This window comes from Labrus bergylta, chromosome 4 (genome assembly GCF_963930695.1).
Source record: "Labrus bergylta chromosome 4, fLabBer1.1, whole genome shotgun sequence".
Lineage (NCBI taxonomy): Eukaryota > Metazoa > Chordata > Actinopteri > Labriformes > Labridae > Labrus > Labrus bergylta.
The window spans coordinates 24,670,132-24,696,093 of record NC_089198.1 but is presented as its reverse complement, the minus strand read 5'-3'; the positions used below and the strand labels follow the sequence as shown (position 1 = coordinate 24,696,093).

The following is a 25,962-nucleotide window of genomic DNA, read 5'->3' as shown; positions in this document are numbered from 1 at the left end:
TATGGAAAAAACCCTTCCGCTACTGACAGCAGTCTCCCCCGCAGAGCTTCAAAACACAGGCTGACCTTGTGTTTTCAATATGAAGAGTGAGGGGATGAATACCCTCATTGGGATGGTTTTGTGTGTGTGTGTGTGTGTGTGTGTGTGTGTGTGCATTGATGTTTGCGTGTGTGGGCATGGAGGAGATAACAGGACATTGGTGGAAAAAGCAATGTTTCTGTTGTGTCACATCACATCTGGCTACAAGCCTGAGTGTTTTCAGTTGTTGTGTTAGCACACTTTCAGCTTTTTGACTGCAACAAAAACACAGCACTTCAGGATATTCAGTGTTTTGTACCTTTTGGAACAAGATTAGAAACGTGTCAGATAAAACTGCAATACAAATGGCAGTTTAATTAAATCAATCCAGATTTCTCAACTATCCATTTTAACATTTTTCAATACTAAAACGAGAATGCAAATCCAGAAATAAGTATAAACTAATTTTATCAATATACGAAATGTCTTACATTTATCAAGGCTTACAATGCACTTATGAATGTTAACAAAAAGCAACAGGAAATGTAGGTAATGGACAGGGGCTGCATTTATAATATAGTAAAATTAAATAATTCATTATTATTATACAGAAAATATTTACTTATCTTTTTTGCACATAATATAGGATACCACAACAAGTCGAATCAAACATATTAGTTGTTTGAATGAACTTGCAGGTGAGGATCTCTGTACATACAATACATTTTTATAAGGCCCATAAAAGTAAGATAACAAAAAGAGAGGCTCCCTGTGTGTTGAACTTCCATGTTTATCAATAGACATATCCCTCTTCTGCGATGAATCATTCCAATGCTATAAAAGCCAACACTTGAAGCAAAAGCTTAAACAATGGAATTCAACATATTAAACCATCAACTTTCCTCAAGATAATTAAACTTTGTTCCTGCCCTTGTCAGAGCACACACTGTGCTCTTTAAAAAGAACATGTACCCTGCAAACAGTCATTTCTGGCTGCAGGTGCTGTAGCATTACACTGGGGTTGGCATCTGTGCACTGGAGAGAGAAGGGGGGGGGGGGGGGTGTATGGGAGTACACCCTGTAAGAACAGACTGTTCCACAACAGCTCTGTGCGAGACAGGATTCTCAGCTGGATGCTCTCCAGGTTTCAATGGCATGAATGAGCATATATCATTCCTAAGTGCTCTCTACCTAGCTGCACGCACGCTTTGCTCTTCATGAACTTACTGCATGAGTGCAATGGCGCCCACAAATATATAAGAGGTTGATCTAAAAAAAAAAAATACCAAAAAGGAGGAACACTGGAGACATGGGATTAGCTATTTTTGCAATTGTCCTGTGATTTGATGTGATGCAAGGACTCAACTGTGAGGGGTTTGACCTCATTTGTTTATTTGTTTATATTAAAAATAAAAAAGGTTTGACTAAAGGGACAAAATACTGATATTCATCTTCGCCTTGACATACCATCACTCCCCAAACAACACACACACACACACACACACACACACACACACACACACACACACACACACACACACACACACACACACACACACACTACTGTTGACCCTTTGACTTTGCCCTGGACACGCTTCCTGGCGAAGCTTGGGGTCACGTCCAGATAAGTCCCATTCATTTCTGTCAGAAAACTATTTCAACTTTGATCTGGGGCTGGAAGGAAAGAGAAACAGAGAGCAATGGAGATGCCCCTTGACTTCTAAGGACAATTTCTGCTTTACTATATGAAGCCTTTAGAAAACACTTGCTAACACTACCATGAAAAGAGTTTCAAAATTCTGATCAGTAGTATAAATGAGTTAGAAAAAGAGTGATGGGGTTCATTGTGTCATTGGGTTGGTCAAGGAGGAGACACATCTGTGACAGATAAGGACCTGCTCTGTATGTTAGAATCAGAGATAACTAACAGGACAACAGGAAGAACCATCCTCCGGGGTCGAGTTCCACTCATGCATAAATGTACACACACACACACACACACACACACACACACACACACACACACACACACACACACACACACACACACACACACACACACACACACACACACACACACACACACAAACAAACACACAATTAGCATCCCAAGCCTTCTTTGCGACAAAGAGCAGGATGTTCAGGCCAGTCTTTTTGGCTGTACTCCTACGTGTCTCCTGCCTTCCTGACTGTAAGTTCCATTTAAAAGCCACAATCTGCAGAATGTGAGAAGGTGAAAGGCATTTTTTTTAAACTTTGAGGAATTTCATCTTCACAACCTTTCCCTTTCTCCTTCACTGCTGAGAAGGCCATAAACACAGAGGTGTCAAGTAGACCAACACCCAACAGCACAAATTCATGGTCACACACAGAAGAACTTTTCTTTAACATACAGCTACAAAGGTATGTTGGGAACATTTGAGTTGGATGTGGATATGAGCTAATGTGACAATAACAAGGAACGACAGGAATATGGGTTACATTTTTAAAAGGCAAGGTCGTTATTTCAGTCTCAGTGGGATCAGTCGATATTTTATTTGTTCTTTTAAAGGTACAGTACAGCTATATTGCTCCAATTCTCTGCACCCAAAAATCCTTATTCTTACAAACAAAAACTGGTGCTCAAGCCAATACTATATACTAATGAATTGGCTGCAAATAGTTTGAATGAATATATCTTACTGTTGTCTTATAATAGGAATCGAAAAAATATATTTTCCTGTCAACCTGTCACCTTTTTATTAAAAAACAAAACAGCGACCAGTGAGAAATAAGGAACCCAAGCGCGTGGTATTTTTTCAATTTGATCCTTGAGCTTTACAACCAATGGCCACTTCTACAAATTTTGCAATCTTGTTGAAGTTGTTTTTCTAGCTGTCAAATGTGCTCATTTTATCTGAACCCAAAATTCTCAGCTGCATCTATCAGCAGATGTGCAGATTATTTCTATTGATTAATAGTCAAAAATCCTTTAAAAAAAGGGCCAATTTTTCCGACCCCAAGCTGATTTATGACTTCAGCTATTTCTCTTTTTTTTTTCTTTTTTTTTTTTTACAACCAATAGGAAAAATCTTAAATCATTGTTGTAAAAACACTTGCAAACAAACAAAAAACTTGCTCATTGCTGAAGTTGGATTCAATGTTTTTTGTGGCATTTTTAATTAAAATTACTTTTATTTCAAAACGTAAGAAAATGAAATAAAATTGGAGGACAAAAAATGAATGACAACTAAAGTGAAGTGATTGTTCCACTTCCTGCAGGTGAAACTAAGACATAACAGCTGATGGTGGTAGTGGGCTTTGAGCAGAGAGCCCCACCCCCACCAGAGGGATCAATGCACATAAATGGAAGAGGTCACAGACCTTTGACATCTCCTTTCAGCCGGGGGTGGGGGCATGGGCCTTTGTGAGATTGCCTATAATGATCCAATTGTCAAGTGTGTCGTGCTCCTTCATACAGTACACACAGGTTGTCTCACATTCTGAACACTCCTTCCTCCCCTCTCCCTTCTCACTGTACATCATTCCTCTTCACTGTTGAGCCACACGTGTAAGATTTAAGTTGTCCTGTATCTCACTTGCTGTCTATATCCAGCTGCCTTGTTTCACTCTTCATCATTCCAACATCTGTTTTAACCTTCTCTCCCATCTCTTCCCCTCCTCATCCTCCCCTGCTCCTCTGTAGACCTTATCTGTGCTTTCCTTCTTCTCTCATGCTGCTTTCAAGAGGGGCAGGAAGACAACGGCTGTTTTCTAAGATGCTACAGCTCAATGCAATCTTAATGACATAAAGCAACTAAAAGAAAAATCTAATATTTTAAATCCAGATGAATTACTTACTCAAGATTCACACTTACACTTAAACAAATGATTTCCTAGTTACAGGAACTGATTTCTCCTCAAGTAGATGTGACTTCCTGCTAAAGAAAGAAAAAAAATACAACCTCTTTGACACTACAATTACGAAATGTGAGTATCTGTATCTTTTTTTTTTTTTTTAGATCCAAACACTATCAGTGAGCACAGAGTTCCTGGCACACCTGACCCTCAATAAAACGGACAGGGTAAAAGTTCACACGCAGCCATGAGAACACACCTAGCTATGCACATTGGCTCAGAGATGCTGCGATTACTTCTGATGATTCATTATTGAAAACGGCATCTGAGCCATTTTTAAATATCAAAAATACAATGCTCTATCATGATCGGTCATTAGCTCATCCTATTTATTCTATGCACATGCTAAGCATCCTGCATCACTGAATGATTCAGATTGCAGGATGTCACTGCTAAAGCAATAAACCTCCTTTTGCTTTTTATTGACCTTACGAGGTAGTTTAACGAATATGCAATGTCTGTGTCTTTTATGATTGCATCTTAATGACTGGATCAAGAATAACGTTTACTTAAGTAACCTTAGTGTCCTGAAGTAGAGTTAAAAAAATGGTCTTGTACTTCAATTTAATTATTCAATTACATTTTACTTTTATTTCTACTCCACAATATTTCTGGAGAAAAAAATACATTTTGCACTCAATGCATTTATTTTATAGCTATATTTACAAAGCACTCTACATATTGCACACAAAATACATTATAATCTAGATATACATTTACACCATATTATACAGATCACTGTATTTCTCAGATACAATAAGCTTCACATCTAAAAGCTTATCTTGCTTTTCATCTGTACTCATGACTACAGAGACTTATAATCACTAAGAAGAACCTCTGAAGGGATCAAGAGAAGCATCTGTCCTATCTGCTGACTAGACCCGGTCTGTTTTTGGTGATCTAAACTGGTATTGGGAAAATCTGTGAGGGTGTTTGGTGTGATCAATATCTAAAATGATATATAGCCAAAGCAGAAACTGAAACCTCTTAGTTACTAACAGCATTGGTAATCAATTGTTATTTATGCTTTGTTGTTATGACATCTGTATACAAATCTGTGAGATCTATCACACACGGTTTGTCATAACAGTGAAAAATAATGAGAGAACATGTGGATACAAAATGCTTGATTATCACTAGAACATTTGTTTTTTATGTTCCCTCAGAAAATAAACAGAAACTGAGAGCCAAACACAACAAACATAAAAAAAAATTAAAAATGATGTGCTGAAAATTATAGTTAGGGAATAATGTGAGAAACAAAATCACTCGGTTACCCTGGTGACAATCAAGGTATGCACAAATGGATTTGAAGTAATCATCTTTTACAGAGTGGTTAGGTCTTTTCATATGAGAAGGGACATGTTTTTGAGACGCCTTTGCCTCACAGCAGGTCTCAGACACATTAAGTGTGAATGAGTACCAAAGATAGACATGGAGCCAGTTAGATATATATATACATATATATATATATATTTTTTTAAAAGATTGCCTAAACATTTTTTCACCAGCAAAAACAAGAAGCTTTTTTTAGAGGGCATCTTTTGAAAGGTTGAAAAGAGATGGGGCCCTATTGTTAATATTTAGTGAGCAATATGTCGCTTTGGTTCTTTTGAATTGCTAAAGTGTACTTTTATTTTCCAAAGGCAGAGATCTGTCATTCATTGATCAGTCATCTGAGATACATGTTTTTATTTTACAACATTATTTACAGAAAAGCCCTCTGTCATAAGAAATAAATACATGTCTGATTAAAGTCCAATGTAGGTTTGAACTTTAAAAGGTTACAATTCCACAATCACACAAAGAAGATGTCCTCTGCCAACCCCAGGCCCTCACAAAAGAGAAGGAGATGTCTCCTTCAAGTCTAAAGAGGCAAACCTGTCCAAGCACAGGAGTGGTATTACGTGGACCTTACTTATCTCTTCCCAGATTAAGTCCCAATTGTTTGCCGTGAACAAAGGCAGCCAGTAAGACAACCAGCCCCCCAAGGGCCAGATGGTCAGTGTTCAGATCCCCCTGACCCCTCCAGCCCTTGCACTCTCTGACAGGGCTTCACGTGCTCTTGGCGAGACAGGCCACCCAGCAAAGTCACAATCCACACACCTCGTACGGAGCCTGCAGTCACATGATACTGTACTAACTTAATCAAAGAGATGTTTCTCTTTAATAGATATCATTTTCCAGAGGATTTGACATTGCAGCAGGCAATTCGATTTGTCTAATGCTTAAAACCCGCAAATAATGCAAACAAATCTGACTTTTGGGCAATATCTATATAGAGCTTATTCAAAAAATTGTTCAATGTAAGTGTGTTGTATTTACTTGCTATAATAAAATGCTTTTCCGTAAAAATGTTTCAGAGCTGCATTACAGACAAAACAGTATCCATATCACCAGTGTCTCTTTGCATCTGGTGAGTTAAACATCTGGCAATGTGTATGCAAATGTCATTAGCACTAATGACATTTTTAAAGCAGGCCTTACAGGAGGGGGTGGAGGGGCAGTGAGGAGGAATGCAATCTTTAGGACATGAAACATGAGGACGGGCAGCTTCGACACAGTCAAGACAGACTGGTTTGCCTGCAATTACAATGACAAACCACCAAATACATCTCCTGGTCACTCTTATCTGATAAGACGCTATCTGAGCAGCTAAAGTCTGTTTCAACACTGAGCCTTAGGCAACTGGAACGGTATTTAACAGACATGTAAATTGCTGGCCCGGTTATATAGGCTGGGCTACATGATGTAACCATGATTAATCAGCAGGGGTGACATTTAGGACGATGAATTTAATGTATTATTTTCTTTATTTTCTTTTTTAAGGGAGCACAGACTAATTGACAACATTTATTTTAAGATAAATGATCTGTCTGCTGATCTAATACCAGGTTTCGTTGCGTTTTTTTTCTTTTAAAGATATCAATAAAGTTCTACACTGACAGACAGATTAAAATGTAACCCCCCCCCCCCCCCCCCCCCCCAAAATACTGATAAAACACAGGTGAAAGTCGGCTACAAACTTTATCTCAGTAGGCAAATACCATAATTCATGCAGAAAAAAACAAAAAACAATATGGCAAACTGGTTAAATTAGTTAGCCTATGTGCAGTATTATTGAGCATTAAAACATATGCTTTCTGACAGACGTGCTTATAAATGGATTATAGCCCAGCGTATAGTCTCTTGCCATACTTTAATTACCGCTTTCTATAAATAACCCTGCTGTTTAGCAGTAGGCTATGTTTACCGCTTTATGTGATTCACAAGCAAAACAAAGTTTAAGCATCTTTTCTCGCCTCGCTGACTGACCGATGATCAAGGCTGCACAAGAAGACCATCCTGCGAGAAGAGTTAACCCTGTTTGTTATCAACGTGACACGTGAATTCACGCAATGTGACGGTTCCGTAAAGCAGCAACAAAGCATGCCTACCTTTATCCACGCGGTATTAAGTCTGTGTATTGTAATTTTGCCCTCCACGCTTCCAGAAAATACCGCTGCTGCTGCTGCCGCCGCCGCCGCTGCTGCTGCTGCTGCCGCCGTCCTTTCAGCTCCGCCACAGCTGATCTGCGCACGGCCAGCGAGCCGCCAAGTGACGTCACGGCATAACTGTAAGCCTACGTACCGTTTGGCTCAGTACAGGAAGGGATACAAAGTTCTGTTCAGCTTGTTGCTCCAATTGCAGGACAAAAAAACAACAACATAGGAAATATACAAAAGTTATACATGACATCGTAAAGCTAACTAACTAGCCCTTAGAAATGTTTAGACTACGTTTTTTTTTTTTTTTTAAGAAAGTAAAGAGAAACGAAATGCAATTCTCTCGTTGTCGTCGTCACATAAAATAACAACAAAACAATAGACCCGCTCACGATAATAGATAGAAAAGACAGGGATGGATAACATTTGTAGATCAAGATATGTAGACAGTAGTCTAAATATGAATTAATAAGTAGGAAGGTAAATAATATACAATGATAAACAAAAAATAGACAAATACAAATAAAGCAAAGCGTAGGCTATAATACAAGACTACTATTTAACAGCTGTCTATTTTTCATTAAAGCTGCAGCTGTAGTCCTGTACCCCTCTAAAAGTATACTTTATGTAGGCTCCATTAACAGTCTATGATACAGAAAGTCTGCTACAGACTACAAACCAGCTCCCTCTTTTGGTAGAAATAGGCTACATCACTCATGCAATATTGTACATCCCCCTAAAGAGATCAACACTAAAAAAGGTTGCTTGTCTTATGCCAAACTAAAGCTCAAACCTGTCGTCTTCTGAAAACAAGTTAACCAAGACTGTAAGTTTTCATTCAGCTGCAATTTCAATCAAATTAATCATCGGCCTCAAGTTCCTGAACACGATGGCTTTTCCACGGTAAAAGTTGTACAACAGCACCCTCTATTGGTGAGCAGTTAGAGAGAGAGCAGAAATCACTTTTTAAAGTATAATAATTCAAGTAATAGTTATATAAAAGGTTATAAAAGTATTTCTATTATTGTTTTATGAGGATGCAATTGACATTTTCTTTGCTGCATTAAGCAGATGCCTCAAAGTATTTGATCATTCATTGAACCATACTGCATCAACCATACAGTGTATACTGTCAGACAGAGGGAAAAGATGAAAAGGACAGTTTTTCAGTAATAAAATAGACTTTAAAGTTTCTTTGAGGTGATACAAGCTTTAAACTTTTGAATCTAATCTTTTTTTTTATACCCAACCCTGAGGGAAGAAATTGCAAACCGGGAGCCCTAATGTGATAAATCTCTGTGACCTGAGGATTAACTCTGAATCACTGAAGTAAGCTATAAACTTAGAAAGATTAACTGCCTATGGTGACGACCCTTACAAAACATATCTATTGCTGTAGACCTTGATGGATATTTTTGGAACTAAAGCAATGGGACCTTACTGGAGATCATCTTTAAATTAACGGTATTTTACTACTGAAGTAATTTACACAAATTTCAGGGGTATGCTTTGATTTAATATTATTCACAGTAACAGTCACTATTGTACAATTTGGAGGGCAGTTTTTTTGGTTGCTCTGAAGAAGAATAAAAAAAAAAACCAGAAGGAACAGAAAGAAAATTAAATCACTGCCAAAATCACAAGTAGGCTTCACCAAAAAGATTGCTCTGTCAGGGAAGTCCCAAATAAAAGATAATTTTATAGAGATCTAATATAGGCCTATCCAATGAAAACTAAATCATAAAAGAAAGATCAGCCATTCTAGAAACAGTAACGACGGCAGACATTGTCACTGGAACAATTACAGATAAAAAAAAAAAAAAAAGCAATGCTAGCAAGTAAAGCTAGCCTCAGAGGAAGATATGTCTCTAATTTAATACTTGTTCTGCAGTCCATTGCAGTAATATGACACAGCCCAATGTTGCGCAGTCTTGATCAAATTAGGGATGGTAAGATCAGCTTTGAAGCTAACTGATCCTGAAATCAATTCAATATACTGAATAATAAGTCACACAACATGGCTTTTTTTTTTTAAATGAAAACATAGCCCATGATGCCCCTGGTAATTATTGACCAGGAACTATAATTCGACCAGTTGTGGAGAAACGAGTACACCAGAATACAATAGAATAGTATAGCCTATTTCCAAAAATAGACACATTTGTAACCTTAGAGCATACTTTATATGACTGAATATATGATAGTGTAGCATATAACCAAGGATGGGTGTCTTTTATGAATATTTTCAACCTTGGACAGAATTGAATATTATAAGATAGAAGATAAAACATTGTGTTAGGCTATTTATAAAACATTAAGAAGCAATTGAAAAATTCACATATTAGACATCAAATTAGTAGAATAACATTTAACGTTTTCTTAAAACTGATTTTTTTTTTTTAAAACCTCTAAAGAATAGCTTTAAAACGACAATTTACCCTATCCTTTGTCAGATTTGCAAACAGCAACATGTTGCCCATGAACAGTATCCGAACTCTTTTGAATGCGCCTCGGTGTGTGGCGCATGCGCAGTGCTTGACATTTGAAGTTGCTACTCCGGGGTGTTTGAACAGGAAGGCGGACATGTTGGTCAGGCTTGTGGGAGAAAATCGGGCATCGTATGCTGTTTTTTTCTTCTTCTTCTTCTTCTCGAAAACGAACTTATATCTAAACACGGTTACAACGTCGTCGTTTCGAGAGAGTGTTTCCGTCCGGACGACAAACTACCGACAGTCATTGACAACGCACCGGATGTAGCGGAGGGACCGCCGTTAATCGTTGTAACCAGCCCCGTGTTTAAAACTCATTTGGAAGAAGCAGAAGTTTTTTTTTTTTTTTTACCCCCACCACTTCTACTTTTGAGCTGTCAGTTTCTATTGTCGTTTTGCTGCAAGGGCCTGACACAGATATGGGAATGGACCTGGACTAACCCCCCCCCCCCCCCCCCCCCTCAAATGGTGCTTTTCCAGCAGACATTACATATGTTTTAATTGCCTTTTTGTTTGGATGCAAAAACATTTTTAAGCCCTTCTCCTCGGTGGCATCCTGTGGAGGCTGACTAATCTTTCGCCTCATTTATCTTTTGCCACTGAAGTTATTCGCCACACACACACACACTGGGAAAACCTCTTTCGACTCTGAAAATGTGGCTTTTGTACATTCAACGCAACCTTAAACGATTCATCGTCTGTGCGAGCTCCAGGAGAACGATGTGTTTTCTTTGAAGAGAGAGCGGCGGAAAAGTTCACACGGAAGAAAAGGAACATTTTGGCTAGCTAGCTACCTTAGCTGGCTGCTGAAGCTAGCTAGCCAGCCTTCTGTCTCAGCAGGGAGCTGTGTGTTTTTTTGTTTTTTGTTTTTTTTTGTCCATAACCCGACGCCGAGGATGAGTTTAACAGCAAAAATGTCCACTGGGGAAAGCATGGAGGCTCGGTTTGAAAAAATCGATGCCATGTTGAAGGACCCAAAGTCAGAAGTAAACACGGATTGTCTGCTGGTAAGTTTGTAGCCTAACTAGCTGGCGAGGCAGCTAAGCTAAAGCAAAGCCAATCATTCGGGGTCAGTCTACTCCTTGGAGCAGAAATTATTTCCGAGTCCAACAAGTCGTCTCACTTCGTCCACTGAAGGAATGCCCTGATGTGGTTGTCCGACAGGCCATGTCGTCTCACACACTGGATCAAGTTCAAACACTTGTATGAGTTACTACATTTATGTGTTGAGGATATCGGGATAAAAGAAACGATTTTTTTTTCCTGCAGTGTAATGCTTTATGAACTCCTCTGCCACAAACAATATCTGAGAGCTGCAGGGTTGATGTTTAACTGCGATTTACTGTCAAGCACTGATAACGTTGCCTCGATGTGGAGTCTCATTTAAACGCATTTGGTGGCTGAAATACTCTTTGACAGATGGCAACCGTGTCTCCACATTTAGGTCATATTCGGTTAGTTAAGAAGACCTCTCTACTATAACAACTTATATTCGTTTGTGCTTTTTTTTATATATATATAATAAGAAGCGAGTGGTTAGGTGTGCTGTTTAGTCTAAATTCGTGTGATCTAATCTTCATTTGAAGTGATAGGCTGCCCGCATGCCTGTTGTAACCTGCAGGCCTCCAGCAGCTGTGTCAGTACACCTGTTGGCAGAAGTTTGCCCTTGCTTGCTTCCTGTCCGGGCTCATGAAGTGACTCTCCTGTCTTTGGAAAAGAAGGCGGCTGCTGCCACGTGCTAAAACCTAAAGCAACACCTTCATAGGTTTTCATTACGTGCTGCAGTCCCGGGAACTGAGTCACCATGGAGTGGATTGCCAAAGGGGATGTTGTTGTGTCAAGTGTTTGTTGATATCTGGAGCCTCTCAGCGAGGGTGACAGTGGCACTGAGTGTTGTCACAAGGATTTGGCTCTTTGTGACTCATGGGAGTCTTTGCCCTGCATATTGTGATTGAAAACCCGAAACGTAATGCTTTGAATTTCCAGGGAGTGACTATGGCACCTTTTTTCATTTGCATACGGAAGTAGTTTTTATTGTATATTTTTTTGGGGTAGCTCTAGTAAGGACAGAATAAGTCTGTTTGTTAGCAATACAACACAAGAATCAGTAGCATCATGTATCCCTGTCAATAAAATTAATCTATTATTTACTAGTATACTATTATTTTTGAACGTCCCATAAAACAAACTGGTTTCAGACACATTTTCATGTCGTTAAAAACAACAACAGTGAAGTTGTGCGAGTAGCACAGTCAAATTTGTATTTATCAAAGCTAATACTGATAGTTCCTTTCTACATAATATGCATATTAAAGGCAGTATAAGTTGCAAACTTGGCTAAAGCACACCAAGCTGTTTTGGGAAGGGGCCTTGTCCCAATATCCCACCCACACACACTGCTTGTTTAGTGTTTGAATAGCTTGCTCTAGATAGCCTACTTTCCAAAAGAAAACATGCTTATTCTTTGTGACCTCCCATCCTGTTGCAGAAAGAGGCAATTAAACTCACCTAAAAAAGTGCACACTCTCTGCATTTTTAATGGCAAAAAGCTGTGGGGACGGTTCCTGCTGGCAGCCTCACACACAAGGGTGTTGTTTCTCTTTTTTCCCCCCCTTTCTGCAATCTCGCCTGATCAATGAATGGAGGCCTTTAGCTGAGGCTCTCTCTGCGACCATGCAACTCCACCCACAGCTTAATAAAATTCCATGCTAATCAAATAACCTCTTGTCTTTGACTGGCCTGGAGTTCCCTGTGTCCCAAAGCCATTCTGCATGTCTGTAGAGAGTTGAAGCCATGCAGGCAGCTCTGAGGTAGCTGGGTGTGGGCTCTGCTGCTGCTACCCATAAACCAAAATTATGTGGACTGAAGACTCATGTTTCTGAAGGCCGTGAATCAGGACATTTAACTCATAAAGCAGCCAACATGCTTGGCTATGAGTAATAGGTTCCATCAGAATGTACAATGCGGGCCTTTTACTAGCCATGTTTCCATACCTGTGTCTCGAGCTGGCACTACTTTAGCACTGTTGGGCTTGTACATTTTTCCCATAGAAGTCTGGTCTGGGTTGTGTGATGATGACATTTGGCATGCACCTTAACACTCAGCTCCAGGCTGGCCTGTTGAGCACAGTACCCTGTCATCCTTATCTCCCCCCTTTTAAATAAATCCTGCTGTGAGAGAAGAGCACCTTATCTGGATGAGCTGCCCCCTCCCTAATCACTGTGCTCCAGGCAGGCTTCTAAGAGCTAATGTGAAGAGACAGAATTCCTCACATTGTGATGTGAAAGCTCACTGACATTAAGTGTCTGAACATTGCCTTTGTGTGTATTTTATTTTGGTAACATTCAATATCTTGAAACAGATGCTATCATCAAGTGGTTTGTTCTCACACTTTAGGTGGAGGTTTTAAAAGTTAACGATGACAGAAAAAGGGGGTTATCAATGTGTTGAATAGTGTTTTTTTTTGTGGCACTTCCTTTGGTCCTTCAATGGAGTGTCATTTATTTAAAACATAGTATTAAAACAAGTATTTGTTTGATACGTTGGTCAAACATGTTTTGCAAAGGCTTTGCCCCTGTTTGATTTATTAAGGCCTTGCAGTCTTTGTTCTAACTTTGACACGTGTGCTGCTTAAGCTTGTCTAACTTTTGATTTGCCTGTCATCTGTTATTTTGACTCTCAATCTATAATATTAGGTATTAAAAGAAAAAAGCAAAACACAGCTAGACCAGTCTCAAATACAACGATTAATCATGTAAATGCTGCATGTACACATCATGTTGGATGCTTATATTCAGAGCTGTTTAGGATGTCAGGCAAAATAAGCAGTTTTTTATATTGACATTTCCTTCGACACTGACAGCAATATTTATGTTGCGTATAAAGGGAGGTGCTTATAACTTATGTCATAACTAGTCAGTAGGACTGCCTGGCTTATACAAATTGGAACCAAAGATGCTAATGTTGATATGTTTTTTGTGTGTTCACTTCCAATTATTGTCCGGCCGACAGACAAAATGTGGACTGTTTTCCACATCAGGCTAAATTTAGCCACATAATGCACTACACGTCCTTAACATATGCCTAAACCAATGAGACTTGCAACCGTAGAATGATCAGTAGAGCACCTTTTTTTTGACGTGCTTCTTAATTACCTTGCCATAATCTACTTGGGCCCATCCTGGGTAACATCCTGAGTAAAGTCAGTCCTTGTTTAGTCTTTGTAGAATGCCTGCACTAGTACTATCAACCTTTGCCTTGAATGGACAAACCTTAGCTGTCAGATGTAGTCCTAGCTGATAATGCATCTGTAGTCTGTATTTGGTTCTGCACTTGACAGATAAGAATGATTGTCAGGCCAGAGTTATGTATTCAGACTAAATAAGATAAAATCAAACATTTCAACCTCATTCATTTGGCACAATGCACGAGGAAGAGTATTAAAGACGAGACTGGTTATAATCTATTTTCAAGATGCAAGTTTCACACTTTGTAGATTGGAATTGACAACACATTTGTTGTGAACATTTAATAAGTAAGATTGAGTTTCAGCCTGTGCTGGTGTATGAATTCACCTGCTTTGTTCATAATATACATTGAAAACAAAGAGAACAGACCATCAACGCTTCATAGAATAGAATAGCTTTATTTGTCATTGTACAAGTACAACGAAATTCGATCAGTGCAACGAAAACCTTTATAAAGTGCTAGAAATAAGATACAATACAAATACAAGAAACATCAAGTTTTAGATAAAATAGCATTTATATTAAATGATCTATATGCAACTTTACATGTATAAATAGTTTTTTATCACCCATTAATAAGCGAACGGTTAACTGATGTGAAAAAGTAGATGTTCACTGTCTGTCTGTGTTACCTGTATAAAAAGTTTCTGCGAAAGCTCCAGGAAGTGACATTTTATGCACGTTCTCATCGTACTCCTCATTCCGCTCTGCTTACAGAGATCAACAGTACAAACTCATCACACACTCCCGCTCTCAGCCAGTGCCTGCCGAGACTGTCGTTTGTGTATGACCACTTACCTCCTCTGTAAACATTATGTCGGTAAATATCCAGTGTTTCGCAACTGATGATTGTGCTTGTTTGTGTACGTACGAGCACGAGAGGGAGAGCGAGCAACAGGTTACTGGTGCAGTTCACCTAACGGCCATGCGGTATCACTACGAACGCAGTATTTTTGAAAGTTACATATAGCCCCTTTAAAATCAACTTAATCATAAATCGGGCATGAACATGCAAAAATATGTTTAGTGTTTCTGACATATCTAGCCATGTTGTTGTCCTATGGTAATGCAATTTCTGGGATATACTAGAATCTTGGATGCAGTATCCATGGATGCACCATCTTTCTTTGCATAATTGTCCTTCCCCGCTCTTCTACTTAATACCCTGCTAGGCTTAAATGCAGAAGCTTTGAGAAGGATTAAAAGTGACAAAAATGTCATCTTTTTGGTATTATCTACTCAAGGTGTGTTTCAATGCTCTGCAAGTTGACTTTCAGTGCAGTCTGGAGGCCATAAAATGTATTTATATAACTTTTGGTATGCTTTGGAGACTGGATGACAACTATAGAATGTATGTGTAATATGTCGTTGAAAGTGTACAGAAACAACTACTCAGGTAGTTCCTTTCAGTTGTAAGTTACATCTCCTTGAGCTGAAAACATGTATCTGTTATGGTTTTGTGTTTGATCCATCCCTTTTGTCATAAAGGTCCAGGCTGGACCGGGGTAAACTGCTCTCCTCAGCTATTCAGCAACAACAATTGGTCGAGCTATTTGTAGCTCTGCATTCCCTGAACTGGCTGATTATGTGCAGGAATGCAAACGATCCACTCTTTTAATAATGGTGCATTTTTTTGCCTTTTGATTTACCCATTGAACTTTACATCCTCCTGCTTTCCTTTCTTCTGCAATTCTCGTTAGCTTGTCCCACTTTGAAAGATCTCTGCGACCCCTATCTGGTGAAGATGGTTGAAGTGAACTCATGATGTTTAATGAGAAGGTTATTGGCTGTGGTGGTGAGGTCAGAGCTGTCAGAGGGGGCAGAGATGGCAGGACGGCCGAGTTTTTTCTTGAGAATCCGGGGCCCGGTCAGTGGAAACTCGTGAGTTCTCTCCACTGTTGCAATAACTCAATTATATTTTGACATGAAAGCGTTTGTGACAGTGATTCTCGCTCACTGGGGCCTCATAAGGAAATGGAATGCCCATGTTTTGCCACCCCTGGGTTCACTGTCACTGCCATTTAACTAGTAGAGTTGTTAGATATGCAGTCTTTCTAGGTAAGTGGGATTTCCTGTCAGTAGATGTTTTGTAGAGCAGGAGTTTGGATGAAGTGCTTGTTAAAAAAACTTAGTGGTAGTGTATTGTACCATTATTGTTCAGTCTAAAAGCAGATGGATACATATCCCCCTTAGATCCCCATTTCTCTCTGACTGGCCGTACCTAGAGCTGAGGAAGCACTGTGGTATTTCATGCTTTGAATAGCTTCATTGGTTTGTATGATCACATTTGTCTTTCCACAGGCCCGACCTGCAATGGCACTGCCTTTATTTGCATGGCAAACTGAACAGCTGTCTGCACAATTGCTCACATGTGGAAAGCATATTGTCTTGAAGAGGTGGCAGAAAAGGAAGTGAGAAGCAGGGCTCGACTTAGACCCGTCCACATGCCTTGTGCTGGCATGCAGAAAGGGATGATGTGGCTGAGTCTCCCATGGAAATTTTAACTCAGACTTTTAATGTCTGGAAAAGAGCTTGTGTGTGTGTGGATTTCTCTCTCCATAAGCTTAAAGAAATAATTGCTATATGTGATGTCAACCACTAGCCTTTGCGTTTAGTTTAACTATACATTTTTTTAACATCAATACCACATTTCATTAATAGGGCGATGAGATGGTTTCACATATTATTATTTAGTAATCCCTGGGTTGTGTCGCCCTCTGGCTGAAGCAGCATCAGCAGAAATAGGATAACATCAAGCTCTGCTTTGCTTTCCCTGAGATTTTTTTTTCTTCTTCTGAGACTGCCACATAGTGAAACATAGCCTGTGGACTGCTGTGCTACCACTCCGTTGGTGTTGAACTGATGGGATTTTCTGTTTCTTAGCGGTAGGTTGTTAGAATGAATCTGCGTACATTTTAACAGTAAATAATTTGCACATTTTGTATCCTTTACGCCGTTTCCTTCACCTTGCCTGGACAGCAGACAAACTCCTGATCCAACAAGTGCTTATCCAGGAACAGTATCACGTCTGCAAATGACTCTGCAATACTGGCTCATAAAAGAGCTTTGTCAGTTATCCGTTTGTATTAGCATCATATTTGTAAGCAGAGCCTGGAGCTGAGTTTGGGCTGAGACATGTTACTGGTACTGGCTGCTCCATCTGACCCTGCAGCAAATGGTCTGACAGCTAAAGCAAGATAGTGTGGGATGATTGTGGTAGCTAACCCTCAACTTTGATGATTACAAACCAGTGTGCTGCATTTACTTATATTCCATATTTATAGGTTGACCCTGATGACCCTGAGTGCATCTGAGTGTTTGTAAAAATGCAGATGTGTTAATTACCATACAGAGAGAGAGGCTGCTTCATGGATGAATAAAAATAGGGGTTGGGAATATTGAATCAGCAATATATCCTCGTCCTGACTGTGATAAAATGATTGTATCAAGGGTGCCAAGTATTGATATTTCAATAAAAATAAATTAAAAAGGCGGTCTCAAAGATTTCCCTGCCAAATTGACTTACTGTGTTATGAGAGAGGGCAAAGTAAACAGAAGTTAGCCAGCCAAAGAAGAAGACTGCAGGATAATGTCAGACAACGGTGATAAGACAAGATGAAGCTGACATCAAATTTCTGTGATTGAATACATTACTCCTGCACTTTACTTTCTAAGGGATTTTTATATTCTTCAGTTATTTGGATATGGCGATGCATCATTATATGACTATCAGTAGATCAATTATCGTTGGGGCACACATCTGGATCTTCAAATATAATTTCAGGTCTTTCATCGTTTGAGTTACAAATGTAGATTGTGCCTGCATTAGATGCTGATCACACAAAATGTGACGCAACACACGTTACGATTCAACTCTGGAGCTTGTGTTGGACTCCTCCAGGAACGAGATGCTTCATCTCAAGGGGCCGTCCATCGATCAATTTACAATAAAATGATTTGTGTTTATTCCTTGTATCCACTCTTTCTATTAAGCATATTTAATGCTTCACTTTGTTATTACACTTGGGGTGCACTCAGACTAATCCCAGTTTCCCCGGCCCATACTGTGCTAAATACTGTACCCCCTGGCCTGTGCTTACAGTGCTCCAAGCCCAACTGGGCCTGAGCTTGCTAACCTCTTGTACATAAGTCATCATTGTAATACTGATAGTCCTGTATTTTCCTAAAGACCTTCAAGTTCTTGTGGGTTTTATCCAGCTGTGCCTAATTTGCAAGTAAACACTCAACCTCTGCATTCGACAAACGTGACCCCTTTCCTGCTATGGTTTAAAATCATTGTCAAGAGAAACGGTTGCATTGATTAGGCTATACGTCATGTCCACGTTTTGTTCCTGTGCTTGTGTTCTGCATGTGCACGAGCACTCGTACTGTGCTGAGGCACACCTCTTCCAACTGTGCCAGAGCCAAGGAATTCTTCCAAACTAGTCGGACTAGTTACACAATGGTCAAAAGAACTGGACTTTATGGGTCAAACGTTCAGCATGGTACAGTTTGACTTGTGTGAGTGCACCCTTAATAAGGGCGCTATCACCCTGGAAATCCGCACTGTGCCTAAGCACGCTTCAACCCTAAACTCCAGTTCTTTTGACCAGTGTTAGCGCTTAGTACCATTCTCAAGCACGGTACACTTCCTTGGCACTGGCACGCTTCGGAGAGGTGTGCTTCGGCACGGTACACCACGAGCACGAGCACGCGGGTACACAACGTTGACATCCTTTTATTATGGAGAAATCCGGAGTGTGCTTAAGTGAGTGCGCCCTAAATCTGCTTCTTTTGGTTTCAGTACAAGAGTCCTCTGACTTTTCTTTGTTTTTTCCTAAGTTGTTCTTCTATTGGACCAGTCAGCCAAACATGCACCAGCCCTCCTCTCCTACCTCCCTTTTTCCGTCACTGTAAGGCATGGTCACTAGTGCTGATTGAATATAAGGCTCACAATGTTACTCTGTACTTGGGATGTATTTTTTTCCCTCCCTTCCTTCACTTTTTGTTGAGAACTTGTTTGGCCACATACCTAAAATAGCTCTCTGACGTGTACAGTCCTGTTAAGGAATGTTACTGTGGCTGTCCAGAGTTCTCTGCGGCAGGAAGTTATGCAAACGTGCATTGCAGAGCACAGAGCCTTGTGATTAGGGTCCTGAAGGACTCAGTTCTTCAGTGTGTCTTTTTTTCCACTGCAGGCTGGCTGGATATTTGGCCAACAAGGTCCCTTTTTCTTCACACTCAGCCCATCTTGTGTACATTCTCCCACCTGAAAGCTGACTTTATGTATTTCTGAAAAAGTGAAACAGACGACGGCTTTCAGCTCAGCCCTGTGTATAGATCACAACCTTATCCTATCATTAATTTCTCTGCATTGCTTTTGTTGTTCCCACCCGCCATTTTTCTCCTCCCTGTTTTCCTATCCCCCTCCCCTCTGCCTTTCTCCCAGCTTCCACCCATCCCGCAGGGCGACTGCTTGTTTTATGTCTCATAGGGGTGGGGGGCGGGGTACGGCCCTGACCTCCACTGCTGAGCAGAAGCAGCAGAGTTACTTAAGAGGATTCCTCGCAGTGTCTGAGCTGCTGATTCACCATGTGTCATCATTGTTTTTCTCCAAGATGCAAAAAGGAATCTGTCACTATCTTAACAGGTCATTCATGATACAGGATTGACCAGATTCTTTCTATGATAGTGAGTTCATAAGGGATCTTGCTAATGTCAACAAGTGAAGTGAAGCTTGTGAAGGATAAAGTTGGATTAAAGAATATGTTCTTGCCTGATCAGCTGCTGTATTTATTTGTTGATATCATTAGGAAAAGTGAAGGTTCGTTGACCCATGTCACAACGTCAGAAAATGCTTGGTGTCAACATCTGGCACTCACTCGTTAAAGAGAGGAAAAGCGTAACTCGGTGCTGTTTTCAAAATGTTTGTTTGCCTGACATCTTTTAGCCATTGTGGATTATGGAAGATTAGATGAAATCCCACCAGTAGCATTTACACGTCTGACCTGAGACAATCTAGCCGGCACTGTTTCTTTGTTGCTCCTTGACTCCTAAAGATGCATCACATTGTGATTGTATTCTTTCATTGCTTTTAATCCCATAGTAAAGTAAATAAATGAGGACATTCAAGATGCTCTAGCAAAGATTCAAACAAGGGTCAGAAAACACTGAGTTGGAGTAAACTTCAGTAATTGTTGTTTCAGCCCTTTATGGTAAAGTTTAGCTCACTGTACGGTCTTATGGCTCATTCAAAATCACTGTCTTCATTTGCATTTATAAGAAACTTTGACCAGGGGGTAAATTCTGCTGTTGTTGGTCATTAAGCTGAAAGCAACATCAGCCTTTCCTTGCACATACATTAAAGCTGCTAAGTTGCAAAGCTGTTCCTTTCAAACTCTCTGAGTTCTCCTGTTGAACTTAAATGTATGGTTCAGAGCACTGTTTAAAAATCCGATTCAATGTTTACTTCTTGGTAATTACAGGACGACAGTGGAGCCAACTATTCTCATATGGTGCTTTCTTTCACACATGCTGGCAACTCCTGAAAACGTCCTGAAATTTTCACTCAGCTTTACCTGGATTGTTTTCCTGCCAGCCCCCCTTTCAATTTTCCATGTGAAGTCAGTGTGAGCTGATGTGAGAATCCAGCAGGAAATATTCAGAAAAACTCCCTGTGAATGAGTGAGAGGGGGAAGTGTCATCTATATCCTGCGTTCAGCAAACGGCCATAGACTGTATGTGGGCAACCGGTGTGATCACCATGCATGTAATGAACATGAGCAACTCGGCAAGATTTCAGGGGCAGTCTGCCTTAAAATGTCTAGAACTTTTCAGAGGGACATGTGTGATTATTGCTGGAGTTTGAGTTGTCTTTAGATAAATGTAAAAAGCCAACATGCACTAAAGCTGACAGAAGTGAGAGGTTTTGTTTCCAAAAAGGTTTCTCAGCCATCTTTGAGTGTTTAGGTTTTTCAGTACCGCTATATTCTGTAGATTGTCAAAATACTAACGTAAAAGAGCAATGACATCTTTTGAAGTAAGGAAAGGTGTTAAAAAAAAATCTTGTTTTTTTTATTTTTTGTCATTGTCGTCTAGCCCAATTTTCCAGTAGCATGGCTCATACATGAATCTCATGTTAACAACTTTTCTCAGGACTACTACTCCACCTCCTGTGTGACTGCCAGTTACATAGTTTTGACAATAATGACACCAGACATACTGTACTTCTATTGTTCTTTTGGCAACTGTCTTTGATGCTTCAGGCTCTTAAAGATACACTAAATATTCAAACGTTTCTTGTCCTTGCATGCATTTGAAGACGCACACTTTTTAATTTTTATTTCTTTTCATGTTTTTCATTGGTGAATTCAGATAGTCCTTATTTATACTGTCGAAGGCATGTTTTGAGCAAGTGGAAACCGCTGGTGTTTAAAAATGAAGTCAATGCTGTGCAAAAAATTGCAGATTTAAATTGTCATTTAATTTTTCCTGTTACTGACCTTAAATTGTCTGCGTTATTCGTGCTTTCATTGGTGTTTGGAATATGCTAGCTCGATGGCGACTTTTTCAGCAACTAACATGTTTATTCTGCTTGCCTCAGCTCAATTTCTTTGCCTGCTTCTTGATAAGCTAGAAGTTAGTTCGAGTCAGCATTTCAGAAAACAGTTGTGTGATGTCTTAGACACTTACGTCTGTGCTAGCTAACTTAGGAAGTATTTTACAAATGTGTTCTAACAGCCTGCCTGACATGAGTCTGTGTTTGCTTTCACATGACAACCGTGATGTTGCAGTAGTAGAAGACTGCAGCTTTGTTTTTTCTGCTTGTTAATGCCTTCTGCTCTCCTCCTCAGGATGGCTTGGACGCGCTGGTGTATGACCTTGACTTTCCTGCCCTGAGGAAAAACAAAAGCATTGACAACTTCTTGAATAGATGTAAGTAGTACACATCATCCTTTTTCCCCATACGCCTCTCTTTAACAACGATCTGTCCGGCACATATGCATTTGCAGACCCTGTTACATACCGGTATTTAAGACTGGGCCCAGGAAAAAAAGAAGGCTGTTTTTGGGTCACCGCTTCTATGTCGGCTTGGACACAATAGGTGTCTGCTGCTCAGTGTCCCCAACAAAGAGGCTTTCATAAATGGCTGGTGACCCACATGGTGCCTATCAGGATGGCTTCTCTTTTTCACAGTGCCCTTAAACTGGGGAATCCCCTAACTATGTTTGAACAACCTAAAGATACCAACGCAAAGGCTTATAGTCAGGCAACATCTATCCCCCCCCAACAGGTCAATGACAAACAACCAATGTCTTGGCATTGACATAAAAGGAAATGCAACTGTCACGTTCAGTGTTTATTCTAGGACTTGATCTTGTAAAGCCATCAGTGTTTGAGATGGGGGTGGGGCATCAGTGTTACATCATGGTGATATACATAATGTCTTTCATTTCTTAATTAACATACAGACAAACATATTACCTTAACACCTCAAATAAACAACTATTTCTTACTCCCACTGCTGCTGGTATAACTGCATAATTTGAAGCATGTTTTGTTGCCTTCACTCTTTTTATTTTCTTTGGTTTCTCAAAGTAAATAAACTAATATGTCAAAATCTATTTAAGATCTGTGTTCGTATGAATTATCAAGAAGGTAGTGACTGCTTTTTGCACTCTTGTTGTGGAAAGGCACATAAACATAATGCTGATGAGTTCATAAGCAATCATCAAGAGAGTCTCATGACCCCGGTTGATGTAGAAGTTGGCATGATCTGTCAACCCAAAGGGCAAGAAGGAATTCTAAACTGGTTAACAGTGAAGCTTTTTGCTGTGACTTTAAAACCTTTTTTTTTCAGTGTGCAGGAGTCTAAAATTCAGTATTCCATGTATGATAGACAGCCAAGGTTACTGTAAAGCCCTGCAGCCAAAACTGCCATTAAACATCTCCCCCATTACTGCTGCTACAGTACTTCTGTGTGTAGCAGCCGAGTGTTTGAGCTGCATTGATGGATATGGACTAATGGACTAGCTGTCTTGTAAGACACTGCTCCTCAGTTGCAGGCATCGCCTGAAGCTCTCTTTCCTCTGACACACTCTCCTCCATGCATTGTTCTTTACACCCCGATCACTTCAGCTGATCACTCCTCTGTATACATGCTGGAACCCACTGGATATCAAACACATGCAGTTACATACAGCATGTCTCTAACAGCAACATGGAATCCTTTTAGTACCTTTTCTAAACATGGTGTCTATGCTTCTTTAGGTCCTCTGGGATTGGTCCAAGTAGGGATCATGATCCTATGAACTTGTGTTCTGAGGGGGAAATGACTCACTCTTAAATGTTCTTCTTCTATCATCTCAAGCCTTGCTTTTTTTTGGTCTATCTTTATTTATTTAATTTTTTTGTTTTCGATCAATTGAACTCGATTCCCCCTTCACACAGCCCCGCCCACTTTTCATGTGCTTCTGTGCCAGTTCTGACCCATGTGAATTGGAAATGATCCCCCCCATAGTTCAGCCAGGACCAAATTTGGCTGAACCAGTGAATGCTATCTCTCCTAGGAGAGCAAGCTAGCATTGTTACATCAGGGAGAGGCCCAAAAACTTTCCCAAGACATCATCTCTCAGATGTGCAGAGGCGCTGTCAGCTTTTCTCGTCTGTTTGTCAACATGGTGGCTGACAGTCTTCTTTGAAATGCTCAATGCTAAGAAAATGGTTGCTGATTTTTTGCAACATAGACCTTTGATCTCAATCTCAACCAATCCATCTCCCAGGAAAATATGTGGCTAGTAACTAAGATTTACCGATAGTGACTTGCAGTAACATGATGTGAATGCACAGAGAGAGAGATAGGAGCTGAAGGTGCCCGTTCTCCTGGTGGTCCAAGACTATAGCAGCATAACTAGGAGCTGGTCCATACCTGCACGAACCCTAACTATAAGCTTTATCAAAAAGGAATGTTTTAAATCTAATCTGTTGTGTTTCTTCAATGCCAGAGACCAGTGCAAAATACGAGTAGTTTGGTTTACTGCTTAGCTCGTATTTTCTCTTAACATCTGTCTTTGCTTGTTTTTTATACAGACAAAGAAACCATTAGTAAAATCCGTGATCTACGCATGAAAGCCGTGGACTATGAGGTGGTTAAAGTTATTGGAAGGGGAGCGTTCGGAGAGGTGCAGTTGGTAAGAATGTTTTTTTTTTTTTTTTTTTGTTTGCTGATAACATAACAATATGTCAGTATTTAAGTCCACAATGATGTTTATATTTTGCTCTTAGACTGCAAATGTTTGTGCTCAAATAAGGCTAACCTTAAAGTCCCCTTTTTTAAAATCTCTCCAAGGTAAGACACAAAGCCACAAGCAAGGTTTACGCCATGAAGCTACTGAGCAAGTTTGAGATGATCAAGAGATCAGACTCTGCTTTCTTTTGGGAGGAGAGAGACATCATGGCTTTTGCCAACAGTTCATGGGTTGTGCAGGTATGTCACAGAAAAAATCACGTTCAAAAACCCACACAGACTAGTCTGATGTTATAATGTGACCGCTGTTTTATTTTACCATATTAACATTTTTTTTTACGTTGTTAAAGCTAACTATTTCTTCTCTGTAGCTCTTTTTTGCATTCCAAGATGACCGCTACCTCTACATGGTGATGGAATACATGCCCGGCGGGGACTTGGTTAACTTGATGAGCAACTATGACGTCCCGGAGAAGTGGGCCCGCTTTTACACAGCTGAGGTGGTGCTAGCTCTGGATGGAATCCACGCTATGGGCTTCATTCACAGGTAACAACCAAACTCTACAGTCTCTCGGTTTCACTTGTGTTTATAGGTCTTGTTTTCAAATTATGTTATGGGTCAGTTTATTACCCTTATGGGTCAGCCTTAAAGATTTTGTTTAACGTGGTTGACGTGCATGTGTAAATTAATTTATCTTTATGGGGCTTGACACCTTTGAGATATGCAGAAGGCTCTAGAAGGTGTGGTGGCAACCTATGATCTAATGGGGCTTTGTAAAAGAAAGGAAGCAGCTGCTTTTAGCATAAATGCTGGTTACTTGCCAATGCTCTATTTATATGTGTGTGACTGCATCAATACTTGTTTCCAAAGCAAAGGTTCTGCTTACTTCAACACTAATGTCCCTCTAAATATCTTCCATAGAAACTAATCACAAACTAATGTTTGTTGTCATAATATATTACGTTGCTTCTCCCCCTGTGTCTCGAACCTTTTTATTTAGTATTTGTAGTGTTTCTAGTGTGTCCTTTCATTTATGTTTTATACCTGAAATTGTTTATGACACTTCTATTCCGCTAACTGTTGATCTTTTCATTTGAGCCTGACCGATTTGTCGGCCGGCTGATATTAGTATATCCAGTAACTATCATTATCGGCTAATTTTAATGCAGATATGTGCCGATTTAATACCAGTCAAAAAGCATTTTATTTGAGTATTGTTGTATTACACTAGCAGTTCTCTTTCTGGAGGTCACCAGCAGAGTTTGCTATTTGGATTATAACTAGTATCATCACTCCCTCGGGGTGTCAAGTGGTGTTGCACGTACAGTACATGCGCAGTTATTTTCCAGATGAGTAGCCATTGTGTCTGTGTCATAGGCAAGGCAAGTTTGTTTATATAGCACATTTCAACAACAAGGCAATTCAAAGTGCTTCACACAAGACATCAAAAGCATCATGACAGAGGAAAGAAAAGAAACATTAAAATAGAAAATTTAAAAAATCACTGAAATTATTAAATCTGAAAATATGTTCAAATGAAAATAATTCAAATGAAATTAATTCAAATAAAGTAAAAATA

The 25,962-nt window shown here is 39.8% G+C and overlaps 2 protein-coding genes across 4 annotated transcripts in view; one reads left to right on the top strand and one right to left on the bottom strand.

The window, feature by feature from the left end:
* greb1l (GREB1 like retinoic acid receptor coactivator) overlaps positions 1-7,453 on the bottom strand; it is a 42,017-nt gene extending 34,564 nt beyond the window's left edge. The window contains exon 1 of the mRNA XM_020654675.3: positions 7,353-7,453. The gene's annotated coding sequence lies outside the window, so the exon portion shown is untranslated. The remainder of the gene's footprint in view (positions 1-7,352) is intronic.
* Positions 7,454-9,961: 2,508 nt separating this feature from the next.
* The window catches only part of rock1 (Rho-associated, coiled-coil containing protein kinase 1), a 33,040-nt gene continuing 17,039 nt past the window's right edge, over positions 9,962-25,962 (top strand). For all 3 annotated transcript variants that reach the window (XR_010666349.1, XM_020654665.3, XM_020654663.3), the window contains exons 1-5: positions 9,962-10,896; positions 21,990-22,071; positions 24,226-24,326; positions 24,485-24,622; positions 24,754-24,929. Coding sequence is in view for 2 of the 3 variants with exons in the window: in XM_020654665.3 (XP_020510321.1) it covers positions 10,786-10,896; positions 21,990-22,071; positions 24,226-24,326; positions 24,485-24,622; positions 24,754-24,929 (608 nt within the window). In the remaining variant the exon portion in view is untranslated. The remainder of the gene's footprint in view (positions 10,897-21,989; positions 22,072-24,225; positions 24,327-24,484; positions 24,623-24,753; positions 24,930-25,962) is intronic.